This window comes from Aquarana catesbeiana, linkage group LG03 (genome assembly GCF_042186555.1).
Source record: "Aquarana catesbeiana isolate 2022-GZ linkage group LG03, ASM4218655v1, whole genome shotgun sequence".
Lineage (NCBI taxonomy): Eukaryota > Metazoa > Chordata > Amphibia > Anura > Ranidae > Aquarana > Aquarana catesbeiana.
In genome coordinates, this window is record NC_133326.1 from 643,818,393 (window position 1) to 643,838,639 (window position 20,247).

The following is a 20,247-nucleotide window of genomic DNA, read 5'->3' on the forward strand; positions in this document are numbered from 1 at the left end:
TTTGCCTTCAACTGCTCAGACCCATATTGATGCAGCAGAAATATCCTTAAATGTTATTCAAACTGAGTGCAATGTAGGATAGCCTCTGAATAATGGTTATTGGTCGCTGCATGTTTGTAAGCATTTTTGTGTTTCTTTTTTTTTTTTTTTTTTAAGGTGCTGGCCAGCCTGCGCAGCGTCCGCAACAACTTCACCATCCTCGCCAATGTTACCACACCAACCAACAAGTAAGTGAGGGCCACAGGCAGGCCTTACACAATACATTGCATGGGAGACGTAGTCCTCTTGTAGGGAGAGTGCTGTGAGCTGACATGTCTATGATGTACAGATCTTCCACTTAGGGCCCTTTCACACTGGGGAGGTTTGCAGGTGCTATTGCGCTAAAAATAGCGCCTGCAAACCGACCCGAAAGTGCCGCTGCTTTGTAACCAGTGTGAAAGCCCCGAGGGCTTTCACACTGGAGCGGTGTGCTAGCAGGACGGGAAAAAAGTCCTGCTAGCAGCATCTTCGGAGCGGTGAAGGAGCGGAGTGTATACCACTCCTTCACTGCTCCGGCCCATTGAAAACTATGGGACAGCGCGGCTATACCGCCGGCAAAGCGCCTCTGCAGAGGCTCTTTGCGGTGGTTTTTAACCCTTTCTCGCCTGCTAGCGGGGGTAAAACCGCCCCGCTAGCGGCCGAATACCGACGGTAAAGCGCCGCTTACAATAGCGGCGCTTTAAAGCCAACGCCGCCCCAGTGTGAAAGGGCCCTTACAGGCTGCTTACACATAGATAAGACCAACAGAAGAGCACCAGTGTCCAGGGCTTCTAGAAATCTGACTGTATATGGGCTTCTCACATATAAAAAAATAAAAAACACAAAATGTGATGTTTTGTATATGTATTTGAATGTAGCAGCGGTGAGAAGGTTTATTTGCTTAAAGTGTTACTAACCCCAGAACAGTAAAGTCTGTATATGCTGTAAAGCATGTTTGTTATACTCTGTTGCACCTAAGGGGTTAATCCTGAGCATTGTGTAAAAAGGCTGTTTGATCCTGTCTTCTTTAAACTTCCCCTTCTTCTACAGTCCCCAATCCATCTGCTAATATAACAGAGCCTTGGAGTCACTCTGCACATGCTCAGTTAGGTGTGCATTGCTAGAGAGTTTTTTTTTTTTCTTGAGGGTGCATGTGTTCGGCACACAGCCAATCAGCACTGTCCAGACAGAGGGTCAGGGTTCATGCAGGCTCATAGGACAGTCAGAATAGAATGAAAACTTCTCCTACAAGCTTTTGCCTGCGGTCACACCTGGTACGATTTTAAAGTAGTGTGACATCAAGCCCGGCTTCAGCACTGCTTCTATGAAATTTGTAACAATCTGATAAGGCATCAGTGAGAGGGACTGTCCATGTCACAGGGAGGAACAGTGATTTTATGAACAAAAGTTTACCAGGAAAAGGGTTAATATTTAACTTCTTTCGCACTGAGTCCCGGTTCACACTGGTGCAATGCAGGAAACCCTGCGATTCAGTGATGGTTCCCGTATCGCATCTGAATCGCGCACTGGTTCCCACTGACATCTGAGAACCGCTGGGGTTGTCCAATGTAAAGTTAAAGACACCCCCAGATCGCTTCGCAGGTCGCAGTGCGAACTGTCAAATGGTGCAGGAGTCAGATCGCATAGGTGTGAACACCCATGCGATCAGATTCCAGTGCGGACCAAAAAAGGGTCTTGCCGAAAATGCGATGCGATTTCAGCCATACAGTTTGTATGGCTGAATTTGCATCGCACAGACATCGCACGTGATCTGCACAGCAATGCGGTGCGAATTGCATGCGACATCTGTGATTACACAAGTGTGAACCTAGCCTCAAGTAGTGCTGATATAGACACGGGTACGATTTGCAGCAAGATTATAGTCTATGGCAGTGAAATCGTACTGAAGTCCTGAAAAAGTAATATGAACTACTTCTCAAATCGCACTACAGTGATACCTCCGTTCACAAGCTTAATTCGTTCCACGACTCTGGTCGCAAACCGAGGCAAGTTTTCCCATAGGGTTCAATGTAAATCGGGTTAATCCGTTCTGAACTTTTTTTGTTTGTTTTTGAACCACAAAAATATGAAACAAAGTACAGTACAGTATGAAGAGAGAGAGAACACTAACACATTCTTGTCACCTTCATTACCTCTCTGCACTTTCTTCTTACCACCATGCTTGCTCTGAATTTTCTTTGAAGCCATACTGGATGTCCGGTACAGTACAGTATGTGATAAAAAGCTCACCAAAAAGCTTTAACGCAAGTGTGCACAGGGATGTACAGTACAGTATGTGCTTAAAAGCTCACCAAAAAGCATTTCAATACTGTAAGTGTCTTCACAGCAGTGCCCCTTCTTTCACGCCACCCCCTATATGATTAATGTATAGCTTGAATCTATCCATGGCCGCCGCTGCCACCCCCTATTCAGATGTCCGGCCCCTTTTTATGATGCCGGGCGCCTGAATTATAGCGGCAGGGGTGTGTTTTTTTGTTTTGTTTTTTAAACACCTGAGTAGAGCCAAAGGCTCTAATAGGCTTTGAAAAAGGTGGACTTGAAGCGCAGAGCATTGCGCTCGCAGTCCACCCAGGTGTGTTAGAAAAGCAAATGAGTATTTGATGATTGGCTGAAAGGTCAGGCGATCCTGTTGGATGCCTAGGAGGAGGGGAGGAGACGCACATCGGAAGCAGCCGTGATCTCAGAGGAGATGCCCTCCACAGCCTGTCCCCCTGCCCGATGTGCCTGCCGATCCCCGCCGCCGATGGGGTAAGTGCTGTGGATGGGCAGACAGCGGGGGGGGGGGGGGGGGGGGGGGGGGGGGCTGGTGGTGTTTTAGGTGCCAAGGGAGGGGGGGTTGTCTCCCCCCCCCCCCAAAACAAAAAAACACCAGACACCACTGCTTCACAGTACACTGTCAGTGTCTTTCTCTGTGCCCGCAATCTCACCTACAGGAAGTCTCGACCACGTGCCAGAACGGGGAAGATGGCCGTGAACAGAAGTGGAGTTCGCATACCGAAGCAAATTTTTGTGAACTCTTCTGTTCGCGAACCGAGTTGTTTGTGAACAGAGGCATTCGTGAAACGAGGTATTAGTGTACTTGAAATCGTACCTATTAAGACACTGCCATAGAAACACATTGAATGCTACTTCAGGTACGATTTGTAAAATGTGACCGGGAGCTTAACCAGACACTGATAGAAGTCACAAGACTGCTCTACACTGCTGATGAGAAAAGGTATTTAGCAGTTAATATTTACTGAAATAATTGCATTTCCATGTTCTGTGTACTGTGGCAGAACATATATAGTGAATGCAGGCTCCTGGGTTTAGTAACACTTTAAATGTATTCCTTATTAATCCCATTTTTTGATGATATTTAGTATTCACCTGAACTCGGCGTGGGGAAACATTCATTTTGTATATGGGCTGACCCCAACAAAATGGATTCCGAAGGTGGCAATTTCTCTGTACCTACAAACGTGTAACTGCAGAGGCCTGCACAGTGAGCACTATGGTATGAGAGATGTTCCATGCAGCAGTCTGTTAAGAATCAATGGCAGGCTGACAGACATAGTGGCTGTATGGATCTTCCCGCATACTTGAGCATTTCCATCCATACAGGGATGGAAGAACGACCCTGGACGCAGAGTGTGTGCAGATGTAAAAGGCTCGGATGTGCAGCAGCTGTTGTCATTGATTTTTTTTTTTTTTTTTTTTTTAACGGGTAGCTGGCGGAGGCTGGAAATTGTTACTCTCTGGAGATGAACACATGCTGTACAGGTCTCTGCGTCTGTGTGAATGAGCCCTTATGTGCCACATTTACAAAAACTCAAACATTGATTACCTGATTGTATTGGTGAGGGAACCATGCAAAGGTTAGTTTCAGTTTTCTGCAATTGCTAAATAATGGAGGAGAAAAAAATTACCGTATTTACCGGCGTATAACACGCACTTTTTTCCTCCGTAAAATCAGGGGAAAATCGTGGGTGCGTGTTATACACCGATAAAGACTGTAAATAAAAGCCTCCAACTCCGCTAACATGGTGAACTGCCACGAGCCTTATGGGGCGTACACACGGACCGGACTGGTCTGACGGACCCCAACGGACCAAATCCGGCGGACAATCCGATCGTGTGGGCCTCACCAGACCTTCAGCGGACTTTTCCAGTCGCATATCTGACGGACTTTAGATTTGGAACTTGCTTCAAATCTTTACGTCGTAACTCCGCCGGACCCAGAAATCCGCTCGTCTGTATGCTAGTCCGACAGACAAAAACCCACGCTAGGGCAGCTATTGGCTACTGGCTATCAACTTCCTTATTTTAGTCCGGTGTACGTCATCACGTACGAATCCGTCGGACTTTGGTGTGATCGTGTGTAGGCAAGTCCGTTCGTTAGGAAGTCCGTCGGAAGTCCATCGAACGTCCACTGGAAAGTTTGTCGGACCAGTCCGGTCGAAAAGTCCAACCGTGTGTACGCCCCATTATAAGGCAGAACAGATAAATAGATGTGTACAGTAAAAAGCTTAAATTATGAGCATAATTCGTTCTGGAAGCATTCTTGTATTCCAAAGCACTCGTATATCAAAGCGAATTTCTCCATAAGAAATAATGGAAACGAAACCATTTATTCATAAATCCTTCAGTTTATAGTCCATATAAAAAGATTATAGCAATGTGACCAGGTTGTGTAACCATAAAATGTCCATCCACAAATGGAAGCCTCCACAAGGGGATTAGAAGCAAAATCCAGCAGGAGCTCCAGAGTATAAAAGAGAAGAGAGGCGCCTCTAAGTGTAGCAATATGGTTACATTTAATGAAGGTACAACATTTAGCAACTCACATGGTTGATTATAACAGGCACATCTAAGTATTCAGGCATCCGGGGTAAAGCGGTCAACATAGACCGTCCTCTGCACCACTGTCCGTCTGCAATCGTGACCGGGAGGACTACCCTGCAGTAGAGAAATCAGAAAGTGAGGCTTGAATCGCTCGTGGTCGGTGTTGATGTCGGTGAGGAGGACAGTCTATGTGGACAGCTTTACCCCAGATGCCTGCATACTTAGATGTGCCTGTTTTAATTGTCATCAACCATGTGAATTGCTAAATGTTGTACCTTCATTAAATGTAACCGTATTGCTACACTTGGAGGCGCCTCTCTTCTCTTTTATATTCAGTTGTGACATGACACTACTTGTAGATCAAGACATCGCTTGTATACTAAGTCATATTTTTTAAATAATTTTGCTTGTCTTGGAAAGCGCTCTCAAACCAAGTTACTCTCAATCCAAGGTTTTACTGTATATGTATTTTTTTTTCCATTCAGTTATTAGAATTTCACTATTTTTTTTTTCTTTCCCTTTCAGACGTTCTCCAGTAATGCCTCAGCAGACAGTCTGTAAAGCCACCCTCTCAGGTGAGCCTGGTGTTCTTTTGTGAAGTGCACCTGTCTACATAAGCAACTATTGTACTGCAAATCTATTATACTGCAAAATGTTGTTTCTAGCTAGGGATAGCCAGACTAGGTAAACCATAATTACAGAACTCCGGCCAAAAAATATGTTTTGGATTAGGCAGGCATTGACAAAATTTGGTACAACTGCCGGAGGAGTTAAGTATAAGCTTTCATTGGCTCCTTGGGCAGTTCTTGTACCATCATTGTCTAGTAAATTCCTTGCTGATGAAAGTGAGACAAAACATATCACACTGACATGTAGAAGAAGGGAGTAACTTCATTACACTGGATTTTTTTCGGCCCTGGTTTAGAATACAAATACCAAATATATAATTGTATGTTTCTAAAAGAGAACTCCGCCTTTTTGACCATATTTCATGTTACACCCATATTTATGGTGTAACATGAACCATCATGGGCAGCATGCACAGCGCTCCGCCCCAAATACCTTCTCCTCCTTTGCAGTTTTTCAGGTTGAAATGCGAAAAAATTATAAATGCACCTTTTTTGCCTTTCGCAAAATGGGCACTTTTTTTTTTTTTTTTTTTTTTTTTTTCTGCAAAAGGTGGAATTCTGTGAAGGAGGTAAGTATGCCCTGTGGGGTTTTTCTGTAATAAAAACTTTAACCAATTCATGATGGAAGGTAAACCAAACCTTATCACTTGAACTCAGTGTTGTAATTTTGACATGCGTTAATAAAGCTGTACTATTAGTATATCCAGGTCAATTATACCTTGTTTTTTTCATGATAAATTGATCCTTTATTTGGTAGCAAATTATAAGGGACATCGTCTTCTTTTTTTTTTTTTTTTTTTTGTTTTTTTTGTTTTTTTCCATCGAAGGAAAACTGGCTTATATTAGTAAAAAAAAAAAAGATTTTTAAAACTGTAATTACCATGAGCCGCCACCAAAAAAGAAACCCTAAATATGTTACCTACTCTTGGTGATGCCACATGCTATGTACATTTATTGTTTGTACCTGTGATAGGGCTCAGAATCAAGAGTGCACGTTCTGTGTGTTTTTTGTTATTACTCTACGTCAGGGATATACAATTAGCTGACCTCCAGCTGTTGCAGAACTACAAGTCCCATGAAGCATAGCAAGACTCTGACAGCCACAAGCATGACACCCAGAGGCAGAGCATGATGGGACTTGTAGTTTTGCAACAGCTGGAGGTCCGCCAATTGCATATCCCTGATCTACGTAAACATGCCGACACTAAATAAACACTTTTTTTTTTTTTTGATCCTGACCTTGACCTGATACTGACCCAGACACTAACCAAGATCACGTCCTAATCTTTTACCATTCAAATAAAATGTGTGTGTGTGTAATATATATATATATATATATATATATATATATATATATATATATATATATATATATATATATATATATATATATATATATATATATATATATATATATATATACAGAGACACACACACACAGTGCCTTGAAAAAGTATTCACACCTCTTGGAATTTTCCACATTTTGTCATGTTACAACCAAAAATGTAAATGTATTTTATTGGGATTTTATGTGATAGACCAACACAAAGTGGCACATAATTGTGAAGTGGAAGGAAAATGATAAATGGTTTTCAAAATTTTTTACAAATATCTGAAAATTGTGGCGTGCATTTGTTTTCAGCCCCCCTTAACTCTGATACCCCGAACTAAAATCTAGTAGAGCCAACTGCTTTTAGAAGTCACCTAATTACTAAATAGTCACCTGTGTGTAATTTATTCTACAGTATAAAAACAACTGTTTGGTGAAGCCCTCAGAGGTTTGTTAGAGAACCTTAGTGAACTAACAGCATCGTGAAGGCCAAGTAACACAACAGACAGGTCAGGGATAAAGTTGTGGAGAAGTTTAAAGCAGGGTTAGGTTATTAAAAAAAAAAATATCCCAAGCTTTGAACATCTCATGGAACACTGTTCAATCCATCATTGGAAAATGGAATACATATGGCACGACTGCTAACCTACCAAGACATGGACGTCCACCTAAAGTGACAGGCCGGGCAAGGAGAGCATTAATCAGAGAAATAGCCAAGAGGCCCATGGTAACTCTGGAGGAGCTGCAGAGATCCACAGCTCAGGTGGGAGAATCTGTCCACAGGACAATTAATAGTTGTGCACTCCACAAATCTGGGCTTTATGGAAGAGTGGCAAGAAGAAAGTCATTGTTGAAAGAAAGCCATAAGAAGTCCAGTTTGCGAGAAGCCATGTGGGGGACACCGCAAAACGTGGAAGAAGGTGCTCTGGTCAGATGAGACCAAAATTGAACTTTCTGCCCTAAAAGCAAAATGCTATGTGTGGTGGAAAACTAACACTGCACATCACCCTGAACACACCATCCTCACACTGAAACATGGTGGTGGCAGCATCATGATGTGGGGATGCTTTTCTTCAGCAGGGACAGGGAAGCTGGTCAGAGTTGATGGGAAGATGGATGGAGCCAAATACAGGGCAATCTTAGAAGAAAACCTGTTACAGTCTGCAAAGGACGTGAGACTGGGGCAGAGGTTCACCTTCCAGCAGGGCAACGACCCTAAACATACAGCCAGAGCTACAATGGAATGGTTTAGATCAAAGCATATTCATGTATTAGAATGGTCCAGTCAAAGTCCAGACCTAAATCCAATTGAGAATCTGTGGCAAGACTTGAAAATTGCTGTTCACAGACGTTCTCCATCCAATCTGACGGAGCTTGAGCTATTTTGCAAAGAAGAATGGGCATAAATGTCACTCTCTAGATGTGCAAAGCTGGTAGAGACATCCCCAAAAAGACTTGCGGCTGTAATTGCAGTGAAAGGTAGTTCTACAAAGTATTGACTCAGGGGGGCTGAATACAAATACACGCCACACTTTTCACACATTTTATTTTGTAAAAAAAAAATTGAAATGCATTTATAATTTTCCTCAACTTCACAATTATGTGCCACTTTGTGTTGGTCTATCACATAAAATCCCAATAAAATACATTTATATTTCTGGTTATAACATGACAACATGTGGAAAATGTTCAAGGGGAATGAATACTTTTTCAAAGCACTGTATATGTGTATATCTGTATATATTTAAATAAACATTAGCAAGAGTATTGAAACGCACATAAACTTTGATGGCATCCCAGTCTTAGTCTGTAGGGTTCAGTATTAAGTTGGTTGGTCCACCCTTTGCAGCTATAACAGCTTCAACTCTTCTGGGAAGGCTGTCCACAAGGTTTAGGAGTGTGTCTATGGGAATGTTTCACCATTCTTCCAGAAGCGCACTTGTGAGGTCAGGTACTGATGTTAGACAAGAAGGCTTGGCTTGGAGTCTCAGGGCTAATTCATCCCAAAAGTGTTCTATGGGTTTGGGTCAGGACTCTGTGCAGGCCAGTCAAGTTCCTCCACCCCAAATTCACTCATCCGTGTCTTTATGGACCTTGCTTTGTGCACTGGTGTGCAGTCATGTTGGAACAGGAAGGGGCCATCCCCAAACTTTTCCCACAATGTTGGGAGCATGAAATTATCTAAAATGTCTTGGTATGCTGACTCCTTAAGAGTTTCCTTCACTGGAACTAAGGGGCCAAGCCCAACCCCTGTAAAACAACCCCACACCATAATCCCCCCTCCACCAAATTATTTGGACCAGTGCACAAAGCAAGGTCCATATGGATGAGTGAGTTTGGGGTGGAAGAACTTGACTGGCCTGTACAGAGTCCTGACCTCAACCCGATAGAACACCTTTGGGATAAATTAGAGTGGAGACTCTGAGCCTGGCCTTCTTGTCCAATATCCGTGCCTGACCTCACAAATGCACTTCTGGAAGAATAGTGAAAAATTCCCATAGATACACTCCTAAACCTTGTGGACAGCCTTCCCAGAAGACTTGAAGCTGTAAGAGCCCATTCACACAGGGACGACTTGTCAGGCGACCTAGTCACCTGACAAGTCGCCTCCCGTTCTGTGCTATGGAACCGTTCTAATAGGAGCGACGCAAGTCGCTCCGACTTAGAAAAAGGTTCCTGTACGACTTCGGGGGCGACTTGGGGCGACTTGCATAGACTTCTATACAGAAGTCGTTTTGCAAGTCGCCCGGGCAGTCGTGTGCAGGTCGCCTCGCTGAGGCGACCTGCAAGTCGTGTTGCCCCTGTGTGAATGGGGTCTTATAGCTGCAAAGTGTTTAGTTTTTGTGTTTACCACCTGGGCTTTTTTTTTTTTTTTTTTTTTTTTTTTTTTTTTTTTTTGTAATCGTCTGCCAAGCTGAAATAGTTGCATTGTATTTTTTTTCTCCATTCAAGAGGAGCATGCTTCCAGCACAAACACAGGTGCCCATATCTGTGGTTACCTGGAAGAAGGCCCACTTTCATGATGACACATTTATGTGAGAGCCTAGTGGAGAAGGGTTAAAGTTTTTGGTAGCATGATATTCCCTCTTTGGCAATCAAACACCATCTTTTTCCTTTAAGGTCAATATAAGGTGGTTGGGTTGGAGAAGATCTTGGTGTAACAGTAAAAATTTTGAGATGCTGAATGATATTTGAGCCTTTCACATCTAGTTCTTCCACATGGAAACCTGGAAGAGCTAACATTAAAGCTGGCCATACATGTTAAGATTTCTGTGGTTCATATAATAAAGTGGTTTCTAAAGGTAGAGCCTGAGCCCGATCTTGATCCAGTGCTGTGCGCAAGAGCAGAGGCAATCTCTCCCTCCTCATTGGCTCAGAGACAGCACAGTCAGTGAGGATGGAGCAGGGGGCAGGGTTGAGCCATGCTCTGTATCTGGACGCTCAGCACCAGCTTGGGAGCGAGCCCGCACAAGTGCCCCTATAAGAATGCTATTGTGGGCATTTGATAGAGGGGGGAGCCAGAAGTGTTGGCAGGGACCCGAGAAGAGCAAGATCGGGGGGCTGCTCTGTGCAAAACGGTGTTTGTTCATTTTAAAACATAGAATCGAAACCTTTACAATCACTTTATTGCAAATAACAGACTGCTTCATATACTGTAGGTCATTTTTTGGTTTTGCCCATAGTTCTACTATAACAAAAACCCACCATAAACCTGGTCCATTCAAACTGAGCATGTTATGAAATAATACATAAGCGGAGCTCCCCTATGAGGCAAAATAATCCTTAGATCTAGAGATGCAGGGAGCTGAACCTGTATGAAAATCTCAAGACTGACCATGACCTTGAGCCGCTCTAGGTCTTTATTGGTGTGGTTGACTTTGCTAATCAATAGAGAGTCTAGGCAGATAAGAGGGAACAGAGGCATGATCTCCGATTTTTTTTTTTTTTTTTTTTTTTTTTTTTTTTTTTTTTTTTTTTTTTTGCATGCTAGTCTCAGTGAAAAAATTAAGAGGTTACGAAAATTCTCTTACGACACATCTTCGGAAGTGATGTAATGTTTTGTTTTGTAATGTATTCTTTCGTTTCCGAGCATGCGTGGTCTTGCTCTTCGATTTTTTTTTTTTTTTTAAACGAATACTGTTCTGATTAAACTCGTACGATCTGGCATCATACGAGATACATTTTTGTGTTTTATTCCTTCGGATAATTTCGGATGAACTGTCATGATCGGCTCTCGAAAGCTATGTACAAATGATCAGATTATTGAACAAACGCTTCAAAAGTTGGATTTTCCGTCCGATTTTCAGGTTGTAAATGCAAATCTTTTTTCCTGTAAGAGTTAGGCCTAGTACACACAGTCTTCCCCCTATATACACAGATCTACTAATCCTTTTAAAGTAGTTTTATCTGAAGGTCACCTTTAATTATACATTCATTTTAGCTAGTGATAAGGTTGCATTGCCCAGGAATGTGACATTTCCTCAACACATTTAAAACCTTAATCACCGAAATAGAAATAACCAAGTACAGCATACGCCTTTCCTACCCCCCTAGTCCTCAGCATGCTGGTTAGTTATAGCTAGTGTATAGACATGTGTGGTTCGTTTCGTTCCAGATAAATATTCCGAGAAATTTTTCGTTATTCGGATATATCCGATTTCCCGAATTGCAGTACAAACAAATTTTACTGAATTCTCCAAATAACAAAACAAAATTTGTTTGAATTTCCAAAATCCTAATTGAAATTCGGCTTGAATTTTACATAGAATTCCAATTCGAGCTGTAAACATATTGTTGAAATCAAAGACTGTGTGTTATTAGTGTACCATTTCAAACTAATGCTGTTTTTGTTAAGCCAAAGGATATTTAAGGTAAATGTAAAGTCTTGTTTAAAAAAAAAAAAAATACCAAACATAATATACTTACCTCCTATGTGCAGTTGGTTTTGCACAGAGCGGCCCAGATCCTCCTCTTCTTGGGTCCCCCTTTGCTGCTCCTGGCCCCTCCCTCCAGTGGACTGCCCCTCAGCAAGCGGCTTGCTATGGGGTCACCCGACCCGAGCTGCAGCTCCCTGTGTCCATTCAGACAAGGACCTGCCGTTGGGCTCTTCTCTCTCTCCTGATTGGCTAACTAACTATGACTGCCACGAGAACTAGGAGGGAAATTTCCAGACAGCTGAGGGACTTGTGGACAGAGATGAGGCTCAGGTAAGTAATAAGGGGTACTGGGGAGGCTGCTACACACAGAAGGCTTTTTATCTTAAAGGGTTTGTAAAGGCAGAAGGTTTTTTTATCTTAATGCATTCTATGCATTAAGATAAGTCTTCTTTATGCAGCAGTCCCCCTAACACCTACTTGAGGTCCCTCTCTGTCCAGCGATGTCCACGAATGTCTCAACCGTCCGAGATTATCCCTCCTGATTGTCTGAGACATAGCAGCGGCGCCATTGACTGCCACTGCAGTCAATCAAAGTCAGCTAGCCAATCAGGGGAGATGGGGGGTGGGGCCTGGGCGGGGCTCAATGTCTGTATGGACACAGGAAGCTGTGACTCATCTCTGGTGCCCCCATAGCAAGCCACTTGACTTGGCACTGAACAGGAGGGAGGAGCCAGGAGCACAGAAGAGGGACCTGAGAAGAGGAGGATCTGGGCTGCTCTGTGCAAATCCACTGCACAGAGCAGGTAAGTATAACATGTTTGTTATTTTTATAGGGAAAAGAAAACGAGACTTTACAATCACTTTAATGCATAGAATGCATTAAGATAAAAAAAACTTCTGCCTTTACAACTCCTTTTAAAGAGTCGTTGTAATAATTTGATGAAGATTTTTCTTTTGTTCGTTCACTCTGCAAGTGTAAAATTAATAAAAAGAAACCAGTAAAATATAAATATTTAAATATTAAAGTGTAGATGTAAGATGGGAGTGAAGATGTGATGGAGAGGGGAGTGAATTATTGGCATAAACGCTCAGATGAGCCCATACTGCTACTTACATACTTCTCGGTTTTTATGCCTCACTTCATTTGAGTGTGACACATCTGTCAACCTACATCTTACAATCTGACCGTACAATTTGTACAGTCAACTTTAGATTTACCAAGACCTACCCAAATTATCCAATACATTTGTATCCAATCTGGGAGGTCTATAGGAGGAAATACGATCAGATTGTAACGTGTGTGGTGAGCTTAAGACTACATTAGCACTGCAAAGTTCCTCTAACATGACCTTCTCCTTGAAGATCTTTAGTGCCCCCAGTCCTACTGAGAGCCACGGGAATCCCTCTGACTGCTATACATACAATAAAGTGCGAGCAACATGCAGAACAAATTGTTGAAGGAATTTCACGTTTATAAATGGGTGAAAATTTAGGACACACCCTTTTTCAGGGCTTTTGTTGGTAGCTTGGCCAACCAAACATCTCTAGAGTTAACTGGGGAGTGTAGGAATTGGTAAAGGAGTCATTTAAAGCAGCGATCCCCAACCTTCTTGGTACCAGGGACCAGTTTCATGGCAGCCAATTTTTCAAGGGACTGGGGGCTTCGGACTGGATATTCATGGAGTCTGTCCTTGGCCCCCTTTTACAGTGTCCACGGTCCCCATGGGAGCTTCACTGTAAAGGGGCACTGTGATGTAACGGGGACTGCACAGCAAAGGGGGACTTCACTGTAAAGGGAATGCTGTGATATTAAGGGGACTGCACTGTAAAGGGGCGCTGTAATGATTAGTCTCCTTTTATATCACAGTGCCCCTTGAAGTCATACCCCCCCCTTTTCTCTTTCACTGCCGCATCACAGTGCCTTATTTCAGTCTCTGTCTCCCCTGCACAGACCTACCTGTGGCAGGGTAGAGGCAGTTTTCAACTGTGTGTCTTCTCCCCGGTCTCCCCCCCCCCCCCACCAATGTCAACCTGTCAGCAGGGCAGGAGGCAGGAGGAGCTGCAGATCTGGATGGAGGGCGGAAGCTGCCAAATATGTTAATATGAAAAACTATCTCCAGCTCCTCCTGCCCCCTGCCCTGCTGACAGGTTGACATTGGCAGCAGGGGGGGGGGGGGTGAAGACACACAGGCAACTGCGGTTTGTGATAGTCCTGTTGCAGCCACGGTCGCTACTCACCTTCTGTGACCCCATCATCAAAAGGGCACCGACCCCTACCGGTCCATGTTTAAGGGGTTGGGGAACCCTGATTTAAAGGATTGCCTGCAGCTTGCCTCCCTGAAGGAGGCTTGTCTTTAAGGGCAGAACTACAGTTATTATGAACCATGCAACTGCAGTAGGGCCCAGAAACACATGGTCCCAGAGCTATCACTTTGATATATGTGGGTTGCAGTAACATATAACTATAGGTTCTTTAAGGAAGGGCAAAAGGGGCAGCTGCCCTGGGCCCAATCATTGTTATGGGGCCCAAAGCAGCTGCCTCATACTTGCCAACTATCCCAGTTTAAATTCCCTTGTCTCTTGAGGTTTTAGTGCCGTCCCGTGCTTTAGTGCCGTGCTGCCCTATTGCCGTGTACAGATGACTCCCCTACAGACCTTGTGTTTACATGTAAATAACCTGCATTGATATGTAAATAGCGTTGGCATTAATATGTAAATAGCAGTTGAATGGCTGCATTGATATATAAATAGAGGCTGTATTCATATGTATATCATGCCCTGCTGAGGTCATATCCAGCATCACCTCTGCTGATTGTTGCCCACTGGGGGGGGTAGAGGGGCATGCTTGAAAGTCCTGCCTACAACTGTGGTCATTAGGCCAGTGTGAAGGTCCCCCTTACACTGGTGGTCAGTGTAAATCCCTCCTTACATTGGTGGTTACTGTAAACACTCCTATTACATTAGTGGTCAGTGTAAATCCTCATTATATTGGTGGCCAGTGTAGAAACTCCTCTTTTATATTGGTAATCGGTACAAAAATCCAAACTTGCATTTGTGGTCAGTTTTGAATCCTCCCTTACATTGGTGGTCCATGTAGAAGCCCCCTTTAAATTGGTGGTGAGTTTAAATCCCCCCTTACATTGGTGACCAGTGTAGAAATCCCCCATTATTGATTGTTGATGTAAAATCCCCCATTACATTTGTTGTCAGTGTAAATTCTTCATTACATTGGTGATCAGTGTACATTTTCCCTTTTACATTGGTGGTAAGTGCAGAATTGCCCTTACACTGGTGGTTAGTGTAAATCCCTCCCTAACATTGGTGGTCAGTGTAGAAGTGTCACCTTACATGACGGTCATTGTATATTCCCTCTTACACTGGTGGTTGGTGTATATGCGCCTATTGCATTGATGTCAGTGTAGAAATCCCTCTTTATATTGGGGCGGTGGCATAAAGTCCTCTGTTACATGGTGATCAGTGCAAATTCCCCCTTATATTGGTGGTCAGTGTAAATCCCCCCTCACATTGGTGGTCATTGTAAATTCCCCATTACATTGGTGGTCAGTGTAGAATCCCCCACTATATACTTGCCAAAGATTTCCAGCTTTGCTCTACGCGGTTCAGAATTTGCCACAGTGTACTGCCTCCTAACTAATCCCATCCACCCCACCACTGCCATTGATCCCATCAACCCCCAGCATTGGCACTAATCACACCCCCTCCCCCAGCATTGCCACTGATCCCGGTCCTAGGAACCCTAGGAGTTTTCTGTCTATTGATGGGTCCCCTCACCTCCCCAGTCCATGGTGTGCAGGCAGTGAGGAAATGATGTGCTATAGCATTTAGCAACCAATCCAGTGAGCAGTAATGATGTGCACTAACCTCTTGCAAGCAATCATTGAGTGGTAAGGATATGCAGTGACCTCTAGCAACCAATCAGTGAGCAGTAATAATGTGCGGTAAACTCTATCAACCAATTAGTGAGTGGTAAGGATGTCCAGTAAAACTCTAGCAACTAATCAGCGAGCAGTATTGATACACAATAATCTCTAGCAACCAATCAACAAGCAGAAGTCATGTGCTGTAACCTCTAGCAAATAATCAGTGCGCCATAATGTGTGCTGTAACCTCTAACAGCCAGTCAGTGAGCGGTAATGATACACTGTAACCTCTGGCAACCAATCGCAATTGCTGCCTGATCTGATTCAGTAAACTGATTTTGAGTCTAGCTGCTATTTATTGTATGTTTTTAGAGCAGGTGGAGAGCGAAATTGCATGGAGGGGCGCCCAAGAAAATGTTTTACCAGGGTCCAATCAATATTAAAGAGGGCCCTGGTTCTAATCCCTCTCTACTCTATCCAAAACGTAAAAAAAGTTTTGCCTCTTCGTTATACTTTAGATACAACTGCATAAAATGAATGTTTTGAAAGCAGGTCGTATTAGTTACCACCACTAGAAGAATTGTTTTGAGATGGGGCTTGGAGAGGCAGTGGGGGGTGGGGTCTCCTAATAGTCGCATTACATATAGTTTTTTTTTTTGTCTGGCAGCTCAGTCCTTTAAGGATCTTTGAAAAAGCATGCTAGGGAACTGAGCCCATATGTCACATGACTCTCTTTTGGTTTCCAACTGCAGGGTCACCTATATATAGTGCCGGGACAAGGTCATCTAGAACCCAGGGTGAACATGCCAAACTGCGCCCCCCCCCCCCATCCCCCCACCTAAGATGCATATGTTAGCAAAAATCCCCATAAAAAAAAAAACAGAGCACCAAACTGCCTGATTACCCTCATGATTTCCCCCTCCTCCCAGTACTAATTCGCCCCCCTGCTTGAAATCCCCCCCTTCCCCAAAACAAAACTTGCCCCCCACCCCCCCAAATCCTTCCAGCACAAATGCTCCCCCCCAGTATAGATCCACTACCACTAAAATTTCCCCTCGAAGTACACATCCTCTCCCCCCGCTCCAAATCCCACCCCATCTCCAAAATTAATTTTCCCTCCCAGCACGAATCCCCTCTATCATCCTTATTAGCACAAGTCCCCCCTCTAAACAAAATTTCCCCTTCTAGCAAAAGACTCCACCATATCACCTCTTGTACAAAACCCCCCAATCCCCCATTCCCAGCACAAATCCCCCCCCCCCACCCCAACGCAGATCCCCTGAAATCACTCCCAGCACAACACCTCCCAATTTCTCCTTTCAACACAAATCCCCTCCCCTACAATCTCCTCATGGGGCCCTCCCATCTCACATGATATGACAGTGCCCAGGGCAGCCGTCCCTCCTTCCCACCCCTTGTCCCGGCTCTAGCTGTATATTTTGGGTCTTCCTGAAGTCGGCCTATTAGTTAGTCATGCCTGGTACAGCTGTCAGTTGAGCCTGTGAAAAATGCACAATATACCTCAGTTGGCACTTCTTGACGTCTTTTTTGAGATGCTACTGGAACCCCTCCATCTATTACAGAGCATAAAGCTCTGTGGATGAACCTTAGTTCAGCACCCAGGACCTTTCTTCCGATCTACATATTCGTGAAGGCAGGGAAGTTGAGTTTTAAGCATGGTTTTCCAATCAATCAGCTGCTCTCCTGTCCAAGTCTGGTACAGTGCTTCCCCCGACCCATGAAAATTGTACAAATACGAATGTCCATTTTTGTGTTCACATATTTTATTCCTTCATGTCTTACTGTATGTAATTATCTCTGCAGAGGAAACGTATCAGCAGTTAGCCAAAGAGACTCTGGAAGAGTTAGACTGGTGTTTGGATCAGCTGGAGACGGTACAGACCTATCGCTCTGTCAGTGACATGGCTTCGACCAAGGTAAGACTTGTCATCTCAGCCAATAACAAAAATGTTTCCCATGCAGGCAGCCCATGAGGACCAAACTGGATGTGGAAAGCTTTATAAAGTGCTAAAGTGCACAAATGTATGTTGCCATAGTTTGTCGAGCTTTCTGTAGCAGTAATACATATTGCTGGTGTTGGTCCTGCTGTTGTGGGGCATCATTTGTATCAGTTACTCCAGGTTTAGTGGCTGAGGCTGAGGGGTCTACAGAGCTTACAACAGAACACAAAACTGCTCAGGCAAATGCTGGAATGGCTTGATTGCCAGTCTGAGCCATTATTGGGTCGTTCGTTAATAGGTTTCAGTTTCTGTGCATTAGCTACAGTATGTACATACTATGTATGTAGCTACAGTATGTACATATTATGCCAGGGGCCCCACTTGCCTGGAGGGCCCCATCCAGGGCCGACCCTCAGCACTGCAATCTGCTGCTTAAGTTGACTGACTGCACTGGTTGCTCACTTGCTAGAATCGCCAGCCACCCGGCGTCTAGCTAGCAACCAGTGACGTCAGTCAGAGGCCGCGGCTGCCCCAGCATTCATTGCACGCCGTGGCCGCCCCATCGGCTAGTGAACAAGCTCCGCCCACCTCTGCCATGTTCTTCAGACAGCGTGGAGAGGGAGCGGAGCGGAAAGACAGCCCTTGATAGCTGGCGCTGCCTTGCTCTGCTGTGAGTGACACACTGTACTGCACCAGGCCGGCGGCCTCAAGTAAGTCTAACACTTAAGTAAGTTCAAGTTGTGCATCAAACACAGCCACTGTCTGTGCCCCTCAAAAGCTGCCACTGTGCCCATCAAACACAGCCACTGTGCCCCTCAAAAGCTGCCACTGTGCCCATCAAAGCTGCCACTGTGCCCATCAAAGCTGCCACTGTGCCCATCAAAGCTGCCACTGTGCCCATTAAACATCCACTGTGTCCATTAAAAGCTGCCACTGTGCCCATTACGCGCAGCCACTGTGCCCATTACGCGCAGCCACTGTGCCCATTACGCGCAGCCACTGTGCCCATTACACGCTGCCACTTTGCCCATCAAAAGCTGCCACTGTGCCCATTAAACGCAGTCACTGTGTCCATCAAAAGCTGCCACTGTGCCCATCAAAAGCTGCCACTGTGCCCATTAAACGCTGCCACTGTGCTCATTAAACGCAGCCACTGTGCCCATTAAACGCAGCCACTGTGCCCATTAAACGCAGCCACTGTGCCCATTAAACGCAGCCACTGTGCCCATTAAACGCAGCCACTGTGCCCATTAAACACAGCCACTGTGCCCATTAAACGCAGCCACTGTGCCCATTAAACGCAGCCACTGTGCCCATTAAAAGCTGCCACTGTGCCCATTAAAAGCTGCCACTGTGCCCATCAAACACAGCCACTGTGCCCATCAAAAGCTGCCACTGTGCCCATCAAAAGCTGCCACTGTGCCCATCAAAAGCTGCCACTGTGCCCATCAAAAGCTGCCACTGTGCCCATCAAACGCAGCCACTGTGCCCATCAAACGCAGCCACTGTGCCCATCAAACGCAGCCACTGTGCCCATCAAACGCAGCCACTGTGCCCATCAAACGCAGCCACTGTGCCCATCAAAAGCTGCCACTGTGCCCATCAAAAGCTGCCACTGTGCCCATCAAAAGCTGCCACTGTGCCCATCAAAAGCTGCCACTGTGCCCATCAAAAGCTGCCACTGTGCCCATCAAAAGCTGCCACTGTGCCCATCAAACGCTGCCACTGTGCCCATCAAACAGGCCACACAACTGCAGATCTGCAGATCCATTTCTTCTTACTTTGTTGAGGCAAGTTTCTGTTAATTTCTTCAGACTCATTTTGCACCCCCCCCCCCCCCCCCCCCCCCCGCCCAACAGAGTTTATGCTTAATAGAACTCTTGTTTCAATAAAGGTTTTGAGAAGAAAACGATCTGCAGTTGGGTGGTCCAACAAATCAATTCCCACATAAACATACCATCCTTATTTGTTAGTTTCATGTAGTTCGCCAGCAGATCCGCCCACTCAGCAGGGATCTTTCCTAGACGGATGACAGGTCCATGTCCGTACAGTTTTTTTCCTTTTGGGATAAAGAATTTCTGTAAATGAAGAATAAAAGCTGATCATTGTAGGCACCCCTGTAAGTGTTAAATGGTTTGTCCCAACCCTCTAACTGTCATAATGGCTGTACAGTTTGAAAAATAATAGACTCGCTGCCAGGATCAACAGGTAATACACCTATGTTGGGGGGAGGAGACTTAGAAAAGCATGAAACGCTGTGTTTAAAGCAGGGCTGGTGCAAGAATTTTTGACACCCTAGGCAAAACCTCATTTTGCCGCCCCCCTTGGCTCCTCCCCAACTTCACCCCATTTTCCCTGCCCAAGCAAAGCCCACCTTTTTATTGAAGCGCCCATCAATGCAGCCTCACCAGCGCCCATCAGATGCAGCCTCACCAGCGCCCATCAGATGCAGCCTCACCAGCGCCCATCAGATGCAGCCTCACCAGCGCCCATCAGATGCAGCCTCACCAGCGCCCATCAGATGCAGCCTCACCAGCGCCCATTAATGCAGCCTACCAGTGCCCATCAATGAATGTTTGCTTGCTTCCATTCATTTGTGAGTCGGGACACAGACACCATCCTCCACTGCGGCTGTGCCTATGTGCGAACAGAGCTTTCACACTGGAGACACAGCAGCGGCTGTTTTGGGTCGGTTTGTAGGCGCTA

General features: G+C 44.9%; 1 protein-coding gene across 3 annotated transcripts in view; it reads left to right on the plus strand.

Annotated features, from left to right (window-relative positions):
- Positions 1–20,247, plus strand: part of PDE4A (phosphodiesterase 4A) — a 494,628-nt gene that overhangs the window by 377,994 nt on the left and 96,387 nt on the right. For all 3 annotated transcript variants that reach the window (XM_073622564.1, XM_073622565.1, XM_073622566.1), the window contains exons 4-6: positions 157–227; positions 5,389–5,438; positions 17,405–17,517. In XM_073622564.1, the coding sequence (XP_073478665.1) occupies positions 157–227; positions 5,389–5,438; positions 17,405–17,517 (234 nt within the window). The remainder of the gene's footprint in view (positions 1–156; positions 228–5,388; positions 5,439–17,404; positions 17,518–20,247) is intronic.